Genomic DNA, 18,111 nt, shown 5'->3' with positions numbered 1-18,111 from the left:
CAACAGAACAAAACACTGCCTGGTTCTGCACCATCCTCACAATCATTGCTATGTTTGAGTCCATTGTTGCAGCCACTGTGTCAGTCCATCTCGTTGAGGGTCTTCCTGTTTTTTGCTGACCCTCTACTTTACCTTTTTTTTTTTTTTTTGGTTTTCTGTTCTACAATGATGTCTGTCATGAATTGAATCGTGTCCCCCCAAAATATATGTCAACTTGGCTAGGCCGTCGTTCTCAGTGTTGTTTGGTTGTCTTCTATTTCATGATTGATATAATTTCCCTGTGCGTTGTGAATCCTGTATCTATGATGTTGATTAGATGGATTAGCGGCAGTTAAATTGATGAGATCTACAAGATTACATAGTGTTTTAAGCCAATCTCTTTTGAGATAGGAAAGAGAGAAGTAAGCAGAGACAGGGGACCTCATACCGCAAGAAGGCAGCAGTAGGAGCAGAGCATGTCCTTTGAACCTGGAGTCCCTGCACCTGAGGAGCTCCTGGACTAGGGAAGATTGATGACAAGGGCCTTCCTCCAGAGCTGACAGAGAGAGAGCCATCCTCTGGAGCTGACACCCTGAATTTGGGCTTGTAACCTACTAAACTGAGAGAATAAATTTCTCTTTGTTGAAGCCATCCACTTGTGGTATTTCTGTTATAGCAACACGAGATGATTACGACAGATGGGTACAGGCTAAGTTGTTATTTCAGGTACATTAGACTTGGGTATAATTGTGGGCCCTGAAAGAGGATCGGTTGAAAGGGGAAGGCTGAAGACCAATGGGAATATGTCATTTGTAAATGCTTTCTGGCACAGAAGCTGATTATCCAACACATAGTGGCAGGAAACAGGAGGAGAGCCAGGGTGGGGAGAGAAGAATCTCTTCTTATGGGAAGGAAGAACATTTTGCTCAAAAGCAACCCATCAAACTTCCCCTTAGTTTTCATTAGCCAGACCTGGGTCATTTAATATATTAAGATTACATTAGCTGCAGTGGCAGAAATACCAAAATAATAACTGACTTCAAAAGTTTCTCTCATGTAAATGAATTTTGGAGGTGTCAGCCTGATGCTAGCATGACAGCTCTGTTCACATCAAGTCATCAGGAACCTAGGCTCCTTCTAGCTCATGGTCCAGAATAGCTGCTGCAGCTTGAGCTATCCCATCTACATTCCAGTCAGCAGGAGTGAGTAAAGAAAAGGAATCGTCCCTTCTCCAGAACACATTTTGAAATTATACACATTACTTCTGTGTGTATCTTGTAGGCCAGTATTTTGTCACAAGGCAGCATCTAGTTGAAAGAAGTTTCAGAAATGTAGTGTCTATTTAGAATGGCCATGTGTCCAGCTACTATTCAAATTCTGTTTTGAGAAAGAAAGGGAGAGCAGACACTGGGAGCCATCTTGCAGTCTCTGCAACATGTGGGTACAACAGTGGTTTCTGCTTGGGAGCTTGTTTTGTTTTGGGAGGTGGCCTTAGTAATGCGAACCAAGCAAGGGTTGGAGGGTTGGAGATAGCAATTGTTTGAGCTAACCAACTATGCCTGCCTCAGGGAGAATTGGGACCATAGAGCAAGAGCCAGTATAAATATACAAAAACTCCTAACTGAAAATTTGCCCAATTCATAGAATACTATCTATGAGGAAAAAAACTACATATCAATTTACATATATACTAAGGTTGAACAAATAAGTAAATACAGATAATGAGAACCAGGTTTCTCGCTGTAGAGTAAGGAGTTACAAATAAGCAAGGAGGGAAGGCTAGAATGAACCCTGTGGTGCTGGATTAGAGTATGAAGTCATGTTTATTTTGCTGCATAGAGAGATAGATACAGAAATAAACATAGATATGTGTGTATACATATGTAAGTATACATACATATATTTCCTAGCATTGTTTGCTGAAAGGACCGAGAAGCATTGGCACCTCTGTAGCAACAGGTACACCTAGCACCCAGATTTTGGTTTCTAAGTACCCTTTCTCAATAAAGGAAACCAGACTGATTCCAGGAGTGAGGCAGAGAAAATAAAAGATGAGCCTGGAGCATCTTGTAGTGCCAAAAAGGGAGAAAATGCTCAAAAAAAAGGGGAGGGGGTGGGGGAAGGGAAGGAGATAGAGGCATGTCAAAAGGACCCAGGAGCCAACCTAAAGAGCTCCCAATGAACAAAACTGAACAGTCTGAACAACAAAGTAAATAATGATGGTATTGGATTATAACACAAAGAATAAAAATAAATACCTATACTCAGTACTGATAGAAATGATCAAATAAATAAATAAATGGGGAAGAATGGACAATATTTCTTGCAGACAAATTCCAATGAATAAATATGGACGAAATGAGGGAAATAGGATATCACCATTAGAACACCACATTGATAATTGCTACAGGCAAGATTCACTGATGAGTGCTAAAACTAGCAGAGGAAAATTTTAGGAGAAACAGGATTCTTGCATGACCTCAAAGTATCTCCCCACAAATACTTATTAAATAGTGCAGTGATTTTAACATATGTCTATAAATTCTTTGGTACTTCTCTGTTCAGGGAGTAGAGCTTAATTCCTTTCTTGAGTGAATTAGACTTAATGGCCCACTTCTAATAAATAGAATATGGAAAGGAAAAAAATAGTAACTTTACAGTAGAGAAACCTGGCAAATACCACCTTAACCAAATGATCAAGGTTAACACCACCAGTGATAAGTCATGCTAATATCATAAGATACCATGAAATGATGTGATAAGAAGGGCACTTCACCTCTGTACTGTTCTTCCCCAAAATCCATAACCTCAGTCTAATAATGAGAAAACACTGGACAAACCCGAAGTGAGGGACATGCTACAAAATACATCACCAGTACTTTTGAAAACTGTCAATGTCATAAAAGATAAGGAAAGACTAAGAAACTGTCACAGACTGGAGAAGACCAAGGAGACATGAAGGAGCCCTGGTGGCACACCTGCTGCAACACCTAAGGAGCCCTGGTGGTAAAATAGTTAAGTGCTTGACTGCTAATGGAAATCTTCGCAGTTAAAACCCACCCAGCAGCAGCCTCAAGGGAAAAATTTGCTGTCTTAAACATTTAAAAAAAAAAAAGATTACAGCCTAGAAAACCCTATGGGGCAGTTCTACTCTGTCACATGGAGTCGATATGAGTCTCCACAAGGAGACATGACAATCAAATGCAATGTGGCATCCTGTAGTGAATCCTGGAGTAGAACAAGGGCAAAAATCCAAATAAAATATGTAAAAAAAAAAAAAAATTGTATCAATGTTAATTTCTTAGTTTTGATATGTGCAACATGGTTATGTAAGATAAAAATATTAGGGCAAGTTGGGTGAAAGTATTTGGAAATGGTCTGTACTATCTTTGCAACTCCTCTGTAAATCTGGAATTATTTCAAAGTAAAAACTTTAAAAATTGAACTACAGGTGGGAGATAGCTTAGTAATGGAGGAATGCTTCTTTTGTGAGACTGGAGGGAAGGGAGTTATAGAGAAACCTGGAAAAGGAGGTGAGCAGGGAACTGAGAGCCGATGTATGATGGCCTCAATTTTCCCTGGGTTGTAGAAGGAAAGGTCATTTGCTGAGAACAAAACAGTGACTGTGGGGTGGGGAGCCAGAGGTAGAATGGGGCAAAAGAGTTTAAGTAGAGGCTAACAGAAGAGAGTGTTAGGAAGTTCCCTGAAATCCATCAGAGGGCTACTCTTATTGAATTAAATTAAATGTCCCACTATCTAGTCATTAGTGGAAGTTTCTTGTGTACTGTTTTGCAATTTTCCCCCTTTAGAGCCTTGATATATGTGTCTAGTTACAAATGCTGGAAGTAACAGTTTGCATATTTAAGGTTGCTAGCATAAAGTTGCTTCCTTGCTGAAAGTGAAAAGCATTTGAACCACTTGCTGATGAACATCAAAGACTACAGCCTTCACTATAGATTACACCTCAACATAAAACAAAAATCCTCACAATTGGACCAATAAGCCACATCAGGAGAAGTAGAGAAAATATTGAAGTTCTCAAGGATTTCATTTTACTTGGATCCACAATCAATGCCCATGGAAGCAGCAGTCAAGAAATCAAACGACATATTGCATTGGGCAAATCTGCTGCAAAAGACCTCTTTAAAGTGTTGAAAATCAAACATGTCACTTGGAGGACTAAGGTGTGCCTGACCCATACCATGGTATTTTTAATCGCTTCGTATGCATATAAAAGCTGGACAATGAATACAGATCACCAAAGAAGAATTGATGCCTTTGAATTATGGTGTTGGCGAAGAATATTGAATATACCATGGACGGTCAGAAGAATGAACTAATCTGTCTCGGAGGTACAGCTAGAATGCTCCTTAGAAGAGAGGATGGTGAGACTTTGTGTCACGTACTTTGGACATGTTATCAAGAGGGACCAGTCCCTGAAGAAGGACATCCTACTTGATATGGTAGAGAATCAGCAAAAGAGAGGAAGACCCTTGATGAGATAGATTGACGCAGTGGCTGCAAATATGGGCTCAAGCATAGCAAGGATTGTAAGGATAGCACCGGACCAGGCAGTGTTTTGTTCTAGTGTACGTAGGGTTGCTATCAGTCAGAACCTACTCAATGGCACCTAACAACAACAACAACAACAACAGTATAGAGTTACCTCACACAATAACTGTTCAGTTAACAATGTTTGCCGTAAAGTTATAGCATTTTTGGACAATGATGCCTTCTTTTTCGATAAAATGATTTTTTTTTTACCTGAAAATATGCTGAATGAACACTGTATAAGAAATGATGTTTGACATTCAGATAAAGGCACATTCAACCATTTACCCAGCACATGAGTTTCCAGTTAGAGAATTTCACATGGAACAATTTTAACCTGACACCATGTTTCAATGACTGCAAGCTAAAATTGTACCAAGCAATTGTAATTATCAATGGGAAAAATTACAATTGTTCTGTGACCTTTAAAAGTTTTTGTTAAAATATTAAAAGCTCTCTTACTGTCCCTGTTATATAGGGAAATGGGGAAAAAGGTAAAACTAACATTTAGAAAAAAAAAATAAAACATTTAGTATACTGTAATTTAAAACATTAGAAAACTGGGAATTAAAGGGTTTTATTTCTTTTTATAAAATTCATCAAGAGTAGTTTGAATTGTCCTCCTTCTTTCCTGAGTCCATCTCGAGAATAGATTTGACACATTGAACACTAATGACTGAAGACCAGACGAGTTGTGGGATGACATCAAGGACATCATACATGAAGAAAGCAAGAGGTCATTAGAAAGACAGGAAAGAAAGAAAAGACCAAAATGGATGTCAGAAGAGACTCTGCAACTTGCTCTTGAACTTAGAATAGCTAAAGCAAATGGAAGAAATGATGAAGTAAAAGAACTGAACGGAAGATTTCAAAGGGTGGCTCTAGAAGACAAAATATTATAATGACACGTGCAAAGACCTGGAGTTAGAAAACCAAAAGGGAAGAACACACTTGGCATTTCTCAAGTTGAAAGAACTAAGGAAAAAAATTCAAGCCTCGATTTGCAATATTGAAGTATTCTACGGGCAAAACACTGAATGATGCAGAATGTATCAAAAGAAGATGGGAGGAATACACTGAGTCACTGTGCCAGAAAGAATTGGTCAATATTCAACCATGTCAAGAGGTAGCGTATGATCAACAATTCGTGGTATTGATGGAAGAAGTCCAAGCTGCACTGGTGAAAAACAAGTCTCCAGGAGTTGATAGAATACGAATTGAGGTGTTTTAAGAAATGGATACAGTGCTGGAGGTGCTCACTCATCTATGACAAAAAATTTGGAAGACAGCTACCCGGCCAACCAACTAGAAGAAATTCATATTTGTGCCCATTCCAAAGAAAGGTGATCCAACAGAATGCAGAAATTATCAAACAATATCATTAATATCACATACAAGTAAAATTTTGCTGAAGATCATTCAAAAATGGTTGCAGCAATACATAGACAGAGAACTGCCAGAAATTCAAGCCAGATTCAGAACAGGATGTGGAATTAGGACTATCTTTACTGATGTCAGGTGGCTCTTGGCTGAAAGCAGAGAATACCAAAAAGATGTTTACCTGTGTTTTATTGACTATGTAAAGGCATTTGGCTGTGTGGATCATAACAAATTATGGATAACATTATGAAGAATGAGAATTCCTTGGTCTGAACCCACCTGGAGCAAAGGAGAATGAAGAACACCAAAGACACAAGATAATTATGACCCCAAGAGGCAGAAAGGGCCACATAAAGCAGAGACTACATTAGCCTGAGACCAGAAGAACTAGATGGTGCCCTGCTACAACCGATGACTGTCCTGACAGGGAACACAACAAAGGACCCCTGAGGGAGCAGGAGAGCAGTGGGATGCAGACCCCAAATTCTAGTAGAAAGACCAGAATTAATGGTCTGATTGAGACTAGAATGACCCCGGAGGTCATGGTCCCCAGACCTTCTGTTAGCCCAAAACAGGAACCATTCCCAGAGTCAACTCTTCAGACAGGGATTGGACTGGACTATGGGATAGACAATGATATTGGTGAAGAATGAGCTTCTTGGATCAAGTAGACTCATGAGACTATGTTGGCAAAGCCTGTCTGGACGGGAGATGAGAGGGTAGAGGGGGTCAGAAGCTGACTGACTGGACACAAAAAAAGAGAGTGGAGGGAAGGAGTGTGCTGTCTCATCAGGGAGAGAGCACTTAGGAGTATATAGCAAGGTGTTCATAAATTTTTGTACGAGAGTCCAACTTGATTTGTAAACTTTCACTTAAAGCACAATAAAAATTAAAAAAAAAAAAGGATGAGAATTCCATATCACTTAATTGTGCTCTTAATTGGGGAATCTGTACATAGACCAAGAGGCAGTCGTTTGAACAGAACAAGAGGATACTGCGTGGTTTAAGATCAGGAAAGGTGTGCATGAGGGTTGCATCATTTCATGATACTTGTTAAATCTATATGCTGAGCAAATAATCCAGGAAACTGGACTATATGAAGAAGAACGTGGCATCAGGATTGGAGGAATACTCATTAACAACCTGTGATATTCAGATGACACAACCCTGCTTGTTGAAAGCGAAGAGGACTTGAAGCACTTACTGATGAAGGTCAAAGACTACGACCTTCAGTATGGATTACACCTCAATATAAAGAAAAAGAAAAAAATCCTCACAACTGGACCAATAAGCAACATCATGATAAATGGAGAAAATATTGAAGTTGCCAAGGATTTCATTTTACTTGGATCCTCAATCAACACCCATGGAAACAGCAGTCAGGAAGTGAAATAGCGTATTACATTGGATAAATCTGCTGCAAAAGACCTCTTTAAAGTGTTGAAAAGCGAAGATGTCACTTTGAGGACTAAGGTGCGCCTGATGCAAGCCACAGTATTTTCAATCAACTCATATGCATGCCAAAGCTGGGCAATGAATAAAGAAGACCAAAGAAGAATCGATGCCTTTGAATTATGGTGTTGGTGAAGAATATTGAATATACCCCAGACTGCCAGGAGAATGAACAAATCTGTCTTGGAAGAAGTACAGCCAGAGTGCTCCTTGGAAGCAGGATGGCAACACTTCATCTCATGTTCTTTGGATGTTATCAGGAATGACCAGTCCTTGGAGAAGGACATCATGCTTGGTAAAGTACAGGATCAGCAGAAACAGGGGAAGACCCCTCAACGAGATGGATTGACAAGTGGCTGCAACAATGGGCTCAAGCATAGTAACAATTGTGAGTATGGCACAGGACCCAGCAGTGTTTTGTTCTGTTGTACATAGGGCCACTATGAGTCTGACCCAACTCGAAGGCACCTAGCAACAAACAGTGTGAATAGCGCTTGTCTTGTTCTTCTGGTTGTATAACACCATACAGAGTGAGCATCTTTTGAATGCCTTGGTGAATTGTAATACTACTTTCTAAGTTGGTATCGCTTCCAGCATTTTATATTTTATGTTTTCAATGGCATATCTCTGAGAATTCCTTTAAGTTCAAGTTTTTGCCAGCATTCCTTTGGAATATCTTCACTTTTTCTATCACAGCCACTTTCCTCATTTATGCTCCTAAATTCGCCTGTACAAGTGTCTCCAGCGGCATATCTAGGATTCTTTGAATGGTAGCGGTGTTAACATTCCCATGGTCAGCTCCTTCATCTACAACTTCATTCACCTTGGGTATGAATTTTACTCCCAGCATTATCAATTTTTGTTTCTTTCATACACTCTCATCTTTGTGGGCCAATTCTTTCTTTCTGCTCATCCTTTTTTGTAAAGTGTCACAGGAGTTTATCACTGGTAGACAAGTGGGCAATACAACTACATGTTTTGCTGACTGCATGTGAACAGAATAATAGATGGCCAGTGACCAATCACCAGAACACTTTCAAAGAAATGATATGATTGGTCCCTGATGATGATGTATATCTGTTATTTACACGGCAATTTTGTGGACTGAAAAGCTAGCCAGAAAATTTGTACTTGTGCCATTAATCGCAGTTACTATACCGTGGTAATGGAAATTTGAGCTGTGTTGTTGGGGAACTGATGTTATTTAACTAAATTGTGATACTTGAAATCTGTGCTGTTGCCATGTAAAGCAAGGATTGTGCTGTATTTATGCAATGCCTGGCATATACTTAGCATTTAGTAGTAGGTTGTTTTATTTCTATCATCATCATCATTTTCAGTATATTATTACTGTTTCTACTCCTTCTCCTGAGCTACAGGCCACTGAAGAATCAGCCCTAGAAGGAAGGTCTAGTGCTGGGAAGTGGCAGACAGTGCTGTGTTTCCAGCCAAAAGTGTAAGTTGCAATGTCCAAGGGATAACTTAATCTTGATTGAGAACTCAGGCCAAGGGGTTATTGGCAGAAATCTGAGAAGAGGCACTGGGGAATGCCAGTAAGTGGGCAGAACACAATAACAGAGAGCCTGGGAAGACGTTGTTTTTGAGGCAGGGATGCAGATGGTGTCTGAGAAGTCTGTTCACAGATTGCAGGGCTGTAGCCATGGATCTTGGCTAGAACTGGAGCCCAGGCACGGAGAAGGCAGCTGGCAAGAGCAAGGCAGGGCTCCAGGCCAGGTAAAGCCTAAACCAGTTACCAGAACAGGGAACTGGACACAAAAGCCAAGAAAGAAAAACAGTCATATCATGTGGGTGAGAAGAAACCCAGGTTCTGCAAAGACTCAGATGTAGGAGCAAAATGCTGCTGCTCAGGGGGTAGCAGGGAAGAGCCCAGAGCATATAAGTTTAGGCCAAAAAGGAGGGACCCACAACTGAAGCCCACCAGGCAAGAGGAAGGAAACTCAGGCTGCTGTAGTTGTACTTCCTGCCCCATGTGGGTGATCTCAGATCCCAGCTGTGGGAGACAGAGGCAATATATAGAGGCTTGCCAGCTTGACCCTCATCTCCCTAGCCCTTTTTTTTTTACCAATTCTGACACCAACTGTCCTTCCCGAAGCAGTCTGTACTTTTCTGCTGAGTTCAATAATTCATTGCAATGGCCACACAGAACTCACAGACAATGCTCATGATTATGGGGTTTATTAGGGAAGTAACAAGTTGCAATGCAGTCTTGGGAGTACTCAGGATGCAGTTCTTCCATCAGGACAGCCTCTTTTCAGCTGTGCCTGCAGACACGCCTCTCTCTGGCTCTCAACCTTTGCCCTGGTTGGGCAAGTGTTACAAAGCGTCACAAAGCCCATTTAGCTCTGCCGATAAGTGCCTAGAGGCACCTCACTCTGCCTGGTAAGCCTGGGCCTAAGGCCCTCAGCTCTAGCTCCTTCAGTTGGCAAATCTAGCTCCACCAAGTGCCCAGAGGTACCCTACTCTGCCAGTGAAACTCCTGCCCAAAGACACTCAGCTTCCTCATGTGGTGGGCTGGGAAGCCCACCATGCAGTCTCCTGCCATCTCTCCTGCTGCTGTTTCTCTGCTGTCACTTCTTGCCATCTTCAGTATTACAGCTCTCTCTCTGTCTCTCTCCTGGTTCCAGGAGCTTCTCAGTGTAGGGGTCCCAGGTCCAAAGGATACACTCTACTCCTGGCTCTTCTTTCTTGGTGGTGGTGAGACTCTCTCCTTTCACCTCTGGGGTGGCTCATTTTTAAGCCTAGCAGAATGGAAGAACTGACTGATCCCCTTGGTGGGCCACAACTATCTTATTTGCATAGTCCAACCCAATCGCTTGTGTGCGAGTTACAAGACCATGGAGAAAAAGGCCATGTAAAAGTGATCCACCACACCACAGCTACTAAGAAATAAACTTGAATTAATAGTGAATCTGATATACATGTTGACAAATGATACCACAAATTTTAAATGCATGTGAAATGCATATGGTGTATATCACATAGGATTGGAGTCAGCTGCATATAACTGAGACCTGAACACAATGACTTAAGAACATAAGGATTTACTTTCCTCACATAGAAAAACTACCATAGGTAGGTAGTTCGGGATTGCTATGGTGACTCCTGATGCCATCAAGAACTAAAGTTCGTCCCATGTTCTTACTCTGCCATTTTTAAGTTATAAAAAAAAGAGCTGCTGAATCATACAACTCCAGGGGACCCGAATTATATTTCTGCTGGGACCCTAATCATATTTCTGCTGGGATTAAAAATATTTCCATTTGCTTATACAGACCTTCTTTCCACCCTTCTTTCACCCACTCAGTGTTCTGGGAGGCTGATCTGTACAGATTTCATCACTTGAGTTCCCTTGTTCTCTGGCTTCCAGTTGTGTATGGTACCACCAACAGGAGATTGTGTGATTGGGGTAATTGGTCCCCTGGTCCCCTTTACGCAAGTCACTATAGGTTGACTATATCGCTCTGTCACAGCCCACAGCTCCTGTTGGGTAGCACTTTCCATACAACTTTTGTCTCCCAGGCCTGCTAACCACTTCTTTCCCTTACCTGTAGGATTAGGGGTGGTAATGGCTCCCTGCTGTGCTAACCCCAGGGTATTGGACCATCTCTTAACCGTGTTTGTTTCCCTAATACTCACTATATCTTTTTAAATAGCGCCTTTGAAAAAATTCTCCTTCACTACCTCATTTGAGTAAGTCATTGTGTCCTGCTAGGACCCTGACTGATTCCACACTGCATTCTCTCTGCATAGCCAAGCGGCCGTATTCAACAGCCTAGTGTGGGCCTTTTATCCTCAGGTCTGCAAGTGGCTACTCCATCTCCAGGCATCAGGTTGGATTTCAAACAGGAAGAAAGGGCAAAAGGCACCAAGCAGCTCTTTGCCAGGAAAGCAATCTAGGAAGCCTCAGACAGCAGACTTCTGCTTACTTGCCACTCTTGCTGCAGGGTGTCTGAAGAGGTGAGTATTTTTAAGCTGGCACACTGCAGCCCCAAATAAAACCATATTTTTATTGAAACGGAGGAAAGGAAGAAGGAGAAGAGTTACTAAGTAGACCACCAGCCGTGTAAGCAATGCAAGCATTTAGACTTTTTTTTTTTTAAGTTACAAATAACCTACACTTAAATTCCTTTTCCTAGTTTACAACTTGGGCTTCTTCATTCAACAATAATAATAATAACTTCCATGTGTTGAGACCTTACTGAGAGCTTTATGTGCATGATGTCTTTTAACCTGCACAAGAGCTCTGCAAGGACTTTATAGGTGAAGAAAGCCAAGGTGAGACCTTCAGTAACTTGTAAGTGAAATGCCTGAGCAAACACCTACGTCTGTCTGTCTCTATGCTTATAGCCACTGCACTGTCAGAGTGCCATTTATATCCATTTCTGTTCTCATTTCTTTCCCAGGGAAGAATCTGTAAATACAGTGTGGAAATCTAGGTCACTGGTAGTAAGCCTTTTGCATCCTGAGAACGTGACACAGCAGAAACAGAGGAGAAATAATCTGCAATCAGATACTGAAGGGATCCGGGAGAAGGTGTACAAAGAAAGAGAGATTTGGGTCTGTGTCAAAGCTAATATGAATAGCAATAGCAGACAGAGTCTATGAAAGCAACATAATTATTGCGTCAGTTTTGAGTCCCCCTCTTGGGTGCTTTTGTAGTCACACTCCCCGAACCCACTTCTTCAACATCTCTTTCACTGCCTAGGTCAGGCATTCTGCTAGGTGAACGACAGATGGAAAGGAGAAGAAGACATGATATTTGGAGAAAACTGGTATGGAGCCCTGATGATGCAGTGTCTAAGAGCTTGGCTGCTAGGCAAAAGTTGGCAGTTGGGACCTACTAGCCGCTCCTTGGAAATCCTATGATGCAGTTCTGCTCTGTCCTATAGGGTCACTATGAGTTGGAATTGACAGCAACGGGTTTGGTTTTGGTTTGGAATGGGCAAGAGTCAGCTTGAGATGCCATCCACCACGATGTCTGGGGCTTGTCTGAGAGATTGTCCTGCTGCTCATGAGAGCACATCGTTCTCAAAGAGCAGCGGCAAGCCCTGGGCCATGAAGTGTTGATCGTATTATTGCTCATATGTGTGCAATGAGGTGTGGAGGAAGAGTACTTGGAGCACAGCACCCTGTGCTGCCAGTGAACCTTCTGACTTCCCACAGGTGATCAATGCATAAAATGTATTTTTGCTGTAACTAAAGATAAATACCATTACAACTATGTCTGTTAGCTAAAATATTGAGTGGAGTTGTGGCTTCAAGTAGGTTATAACTTGCTGGGAGTAAAGAGAGAAGAGGACTAGGGCAATGTCAAGCCTGCTCTAAAGAAAAATGACACACCTGCTGGATTGCATGAAGGCTTTGTTATACGAATATGTAAGAGAAAAAAAAAATGTTATAGGAATATGTAAGAGAGCACTGCCAAAAAAAAACAGGCAATAATTCTGCACAAACAGCCACTCCATGCTGAAGGATGACCAAGTGAAGAATGCAATTACTGGATGTTGTTCGACCCTAAACTAAAATCTAGTATTAGAAACATGCCAGGAAACAGTAGAGAAGGGCTAAGTGGGAATTCCAGTCCTAGCTTCCTCACTAACTTGTTTTGGGAACTTGGACTTGAATGTGCCCAGTGCCTCAGTTTGCTCATCTGCAAATTAGGGCAAATAACATCTGCTAAAATTATCTAACAGGAATGTTGTGAAAATAAGATGAAATAGAACGTGTGACAGTGCTTTGGCAATGTTCAAAGTTCTATACAAATGGAAAATATCCCAGATAGTCCCACACTCTGAGTTCAAGTCTAAGAAAACTCTACTAAATCCTTTAGCCTTGCACTATTCAATACAACAGAAGTCCCTGGGTGGTGCAAATGGTTAAGGCCTTCAGCTGCTAATTGAAAGGTTGGAGGTTCGAGTCTGCTCAGAGGTTCCTTGGAAGAAAGGCCTGGCAATCTGAAAAATCAGCCTATGGAGCACGGTTCTACTCTGCTACACACGGGGTTGCCATGAGTTGGAGTTGGCGGAGTTGACTTGATTGCAACTGATTTTACTGGTTCAGTGCAGTAGCCACTAGCCACATGCGGCTATTGAGTACTTACAATGTGACTAATCTAACTGAGGAACTGAATTTTAAATTTTATTTAATTTTAACTAATTTAAACTGAAAAACTGATACTCGATTCAGCTATCAGAAAAAATGTAAATATGTTTGGAACCACCTGGATATGTGAATCTACATCTGAAACTAAATTTTATGAAATACAAGTATAGATCACGTTTCCAGTGAAAATTAGGTGTTTGAACTGAGGTGTGCTGCAAGTGTAAAATACACACCAGGTTTCACAGACTTAGTACAAAAAAAAAAGTAAAGCATTTTGTTGTTAAAATTTTTATATTGGTTGTGTCTTGAAATAACATTTTATATATATTGGGTTACATATAGTATTATCATTAGCACTGTTTTACCTCTTTGTATTTTTCTTAACGTAGCTACTAGAAAATTTAGAATTACAATGTGACTTGCGTTGTATTTGTATCGGACATACTGCTATAGAAAGAGGCAGTGAGCAGAGGGACCCTCATTTCCTTATAGGAAATAGGGACAAGGGCCATTGCAAAGATAAATTTCATGATCCCAGGCAAAGTGCTGGCACCACTTTCTGGGCTTCTGAGAATCCAGGCAGAAACATTGCAGAGTTGGGTGTGGTTGATGTCAGTTCCCTGTCTTATTCCTCTCCACATTCGTGCACAAAACATACCATCTTGAAACTTTTGTCACTATCACCGCCTTGGTAGAATGAGACCGTAGTTGTTAGCTGGGCTTTGATTTGAGGACGACAGAGTTTTAATGACGAAGAGATTTCAGAAGTTAGTGACTAAGAAGATATTCTTGAAATTAGTATGAACTCTATTTCTCACTTCTGCTCTTTCCAAGTTTAATTTAGACCCCACCAGTGGTAGAAATTCATTCCCCAAGCATTTGCTTTTCACGGTTTTGAGTCTTTTCCTCCTGAATGAGTGCTGTTGTCGAAACAGTTTGCATGCTGACTGCTGGCCAAGGAGGGGAGAGGAAGTCTGGCTGCTCTGGACCTGCCTGCCTAGAGCATCTGGACGTGGTTTCAGGGCCCGCCTCACTCTGCCAGCGCAACGTCTGGATTCCCAGCAGCCGTCCGCCTGGGTAGAAGAAACCCGAGCTGCCCCAGAGTCAACGCAAGCAGAGGGGGCGGGTGGAGAAGTAACGCTGTCTTGGAAATGTAATATTGGCCTTGGGGCGTTCCGACGCTTCAGGATTTCCAGTGGGGTCTTTGGAAGCAGCAGAAGCAGCCTGAAGGGCAGCAGCCCCAGGCCAGGCAGAATTTGAACGCTCTGCCCTGCAGCTCTTCTGGACCCCGAGCCCAAGCCCTGCGCTCAGCATTCACCAGGTAAATAAAGACGTTTAGGAGCAGCGAGGCAGTCTTTCCATTTTACCCTGGCCTGCCTGCAGCCGTTGTTTTGTTGTAGACTCAAGAAAATAAATCAGAAGTGTCAGCCTGTCCCAAACAAACGTTGCCTTCAGAAACTCCTCAGTTGATATTGTAGCATTCCAACAGGCCTTTTTTTTGCCATCGCAGCAAATCCAGAATTCTCAGTGTGTAAATTTTCCACAGTCTGAACTGCTAATCCAGACCTGGGTTTATTTTCCACCTCCCACCCCCCAAACTGTGTGATTTACACTTTGCATCAGATTTTAAGCTTGGAAATAGCAGTTAGATACGACGTGGGTAAATGTTAGCATCCACTGCAGGTATGTTTCTCAGCCACAGATGATTTAATTGAGCTGTGATTCATGTTTTCTGCTTCTAGGAGGCTGTTCTGAGATCTTCCAATAAAAGAACTGGCAGTTGTAGAAATGTAAATGAGGATTATTGTATTTACAGTAGTCACAGTGTTTGGGCTGGATATGTTTTTTAACACCGAAAAAAATCTTCTTATGTTTACTTTATTAGCAAACGTAATACATGGGATAAGCCTGACTATACGACACAAAAAGAGACAAATAGTTAACGCAAGAGTAACAGAAGAGAAAGTAAACATAATTGTATCTAACTATCACAAACATCTGGATGTACTGTAGAAAAAAAATCAGTCCTCTAGTTTTTGGCACTGTGCAGCCAAATATCCAGAAGTGATACTGGTTTATTTGTTTTTGTCTTTTGTTTTCTCCACAAATGTTTTGGTGTAGTATTTCTGTACAATGTCCTTTTTGTATGACATAATGGAATACCGGAGCCCTCGTAGCACAGCGGTTAAGAGCTCGGCTGCTAACCAAAAGGTCTGCAGTTTGAATCCACCAGCCGTTCCTTGGAAACCCTATGGGACAGTCCTGCTCTGTTCTATAGGGTCGCTGTGAATTGGAATCAACTTGATGGCAACGGGCTTGGATTTTTTTTGTTTTTTGATTTTTTTTTAAATGGAATTCCTGTCTTCCATCCAGTACAGTTAGAAGTAAAGACTGGGGGAGGGGAGTTGTCAGACTCTGCCACTTACAAGTTTTTGACTCTGGGGGAGCTACTTGTCTGTGCCTCTGTGTCCTCATCTGTAAACTGGGGTTAATGATAGTACCCATGTCATAGAGTTGGGAATTAAACAACATGATGTGTATAAAGGCTGTAGCACAGTGTGAATGTTCACTTCTCTGGTGGTGCCAATGATGGGATCAAAGAGATCCCAGTGTGTGATGCTTCTTCTAGTTATCGCCACCTGCTCTATTGACCCAGAAGTCTGACAGGGCTCTTTTTGGAAAAGTGGGCAGTGGTTAAAGCGATCGACTGCTAACCAAAAGGTCAGAGGTTTGAAACCACCAGAGGCTACATGGAAGAAAGATGGGGCAGTCTCCTTCCATAGAGATCTACAGCCTTGGAAACCCTACGGGGTCACTATGGGTCAGAATTGACTGGATGGCAATGGTCAGTGGTGATTAAACATACTTGAAGACAAAAGATAAATTCTTGGGGGCCTTTTGTAAGGTTTGCACAGCCAGCGAAGCCACTTTCACAAAGGTGAGCTGGACCTTCAAGAAATATTTATATTGATTCCAAAATTCTAGATTCAGAAAAATAAAGGATGATTGCCCAATTCACGACATATTGGACTTCCAAAGAAGACATAGTTCTTAACAAATGTTGATGACTTTCAGTTGATTTTCTTTTAAATAAAATTTTCTTCTTTAACCCACAGGTTACAGTGCTTATCTACGAGAACACACATGGCTCTCTTACGAAAAAGTAAGATTACGACTTTTTAATATAACAATAAGAATATAATGTTTTAGAGAACTGAGTCTTGGCTCATTTGGAAATCTTATTTGATTTTCATAAACAGTTTTCCCATAGGCAATTCTTGTCAGGATCACTTCAGGATGATTCCTATGGAAAGTTTTGAGTATTTTGGCCAGAGGTAGACTTATCATGGGAGGGATCATATGTTTTCATAAAACTTACAAATATAATTTATTTTCTCTCTGTAAATATTCATATTCATGTCTAATTTTGCATTTTTTATTTTGTATTCTTATTCTTAAAGCACCCCCTCAAATTGTATAATATTCAGACCTGTCAAAACCTGAATTTGCCCTTGATTTTAGATTTAGTCGTTTGTCAATTTGGCGGGGGAATACACCCTGGAGGCATAGTGGTTAAGAGCTCAGCTGCTAAACAAAAGGTCAGCAGTTCAAATCCACCAGCCACTCCTTGGAAACCCTATGGGGCAGTTCTACTCTGTCTTGTAGGGTCTCCATGAATTGGCACCAACTCAACAGCACGTAACAACAATAATGTGTTACTGTTACCCTCAGGGTAGAGCTGCCTGACGTAGCAAGTAAAAATAAAGGATGTCCAGTTAAATTTGAATTTCAGATAAACAACGAATAATTTTTTGACATAAGTATGCCCCACATATTTTGGAATATACTTATACTAAAAAAATTATTTTATCTGGCAACCCTACCTCAATAGTAACAGCCATGTTTGAAAGGGTCAAGAAATAGTAGGCACTGGCCCACCCCCCCGTACTGGCTGTGCCAGATGAATGTTTATTAGACCTATTTATAAACTGTGAAACTCTGTCACTTACCTTCTGCTTCTCTATGGTTTTGTTTTAAACTAAATCCAGCACCTGGTGTACTCTGAGTGAATTTGAGGATTCAGAAAGGCAGGGAGGAGCTAGAAATTAGAAAGGTAGAATCATTGAGCCTCAGAACGTTAGTTCTAAAAGGCACCCAGGGAGACTGTCCAACTCCTTCTTTATATAAATGAGAAGACAAAGGCCTAGGGCTCAGAAAATAGAGCACTCTGAGGCCAATAAATATAAATATCTTGATGCATAATAATAATAAATAATAATATATAACAAAGATAAAGTCTTTACTGGGCCTGCGTGGCCCCTGTTAGCTCTCAAAACAACCCTGTGAGGTAATGATTACTATTAAATCCCCATTTGGTGGATGTACAGTTAGTTGTGCTCATGAGGAACCTATACATAGATCAAGAGGCAGTTGTTTGGACAGAACAAGGGGATACTGCGTGGTTTAGAGTCAGGTAAGGTGTGCGTCAGGGTTGTATCCTTTCACCACACCTATTCAATCCGTGTGCTGAGCAAATAATCCAGGAAGCTGAACTACATAAAGAAGAATGGGGCGTCAGGATTGGAGGAAGACTCATTAACAACCTGTGTTATGCAGATGATACAA

General features: G+C 41.2%; 1 protein-coding gene across 1 annotated transcript in view; it reads left to right on the top strand.

Moving 5' to 3' along the window:
- The first annotated feature begins 14,432 nt into the window (after nt 1-14,432).
- The window catches only part of GLT8D2 (glycosyltransferase 8 domain containing 2), a 35,579-nt gene continuing 31,900 nt past the window's right edge, over nt 14,433-18,111 (top strand). The window contains exons 1-2 of the mRNA XM_049884214.1: nt 14,433-14,806; nt 16,602-16,648. Of these exons, the coding sequence (XP_049740171.1) occupies nt 16,630-16,648 (19 nt within the window). The 5' untranslated portion in view covers nt 14,433-14,806; nt 16,602-16,629. The remainder of the gene's footprint in view (nt 14,807-16,601; nt 16,649-18,111) is intronic.

The sequence above is a fragment of the Elephas maximus genome, chromosome 4 (assembly GCF_024166365.1).
Source record: "Elephas maximus indicus isolate mEleMax1 chromosome 4, mEleMax1 primary haplotype, whole genome shotgun sequence".
Lineage (NCBI taxonomy): Eukaryota > Metazoa > Chordata > Mammalia > Proboscidea > Elephantidae > Elephas > Elephas maximus.
The sequence above is the reverse complement of the archived record's forward strand: the minus strand, read 5'-3'. Positions and strand labels throughout refer to the sequence as shown.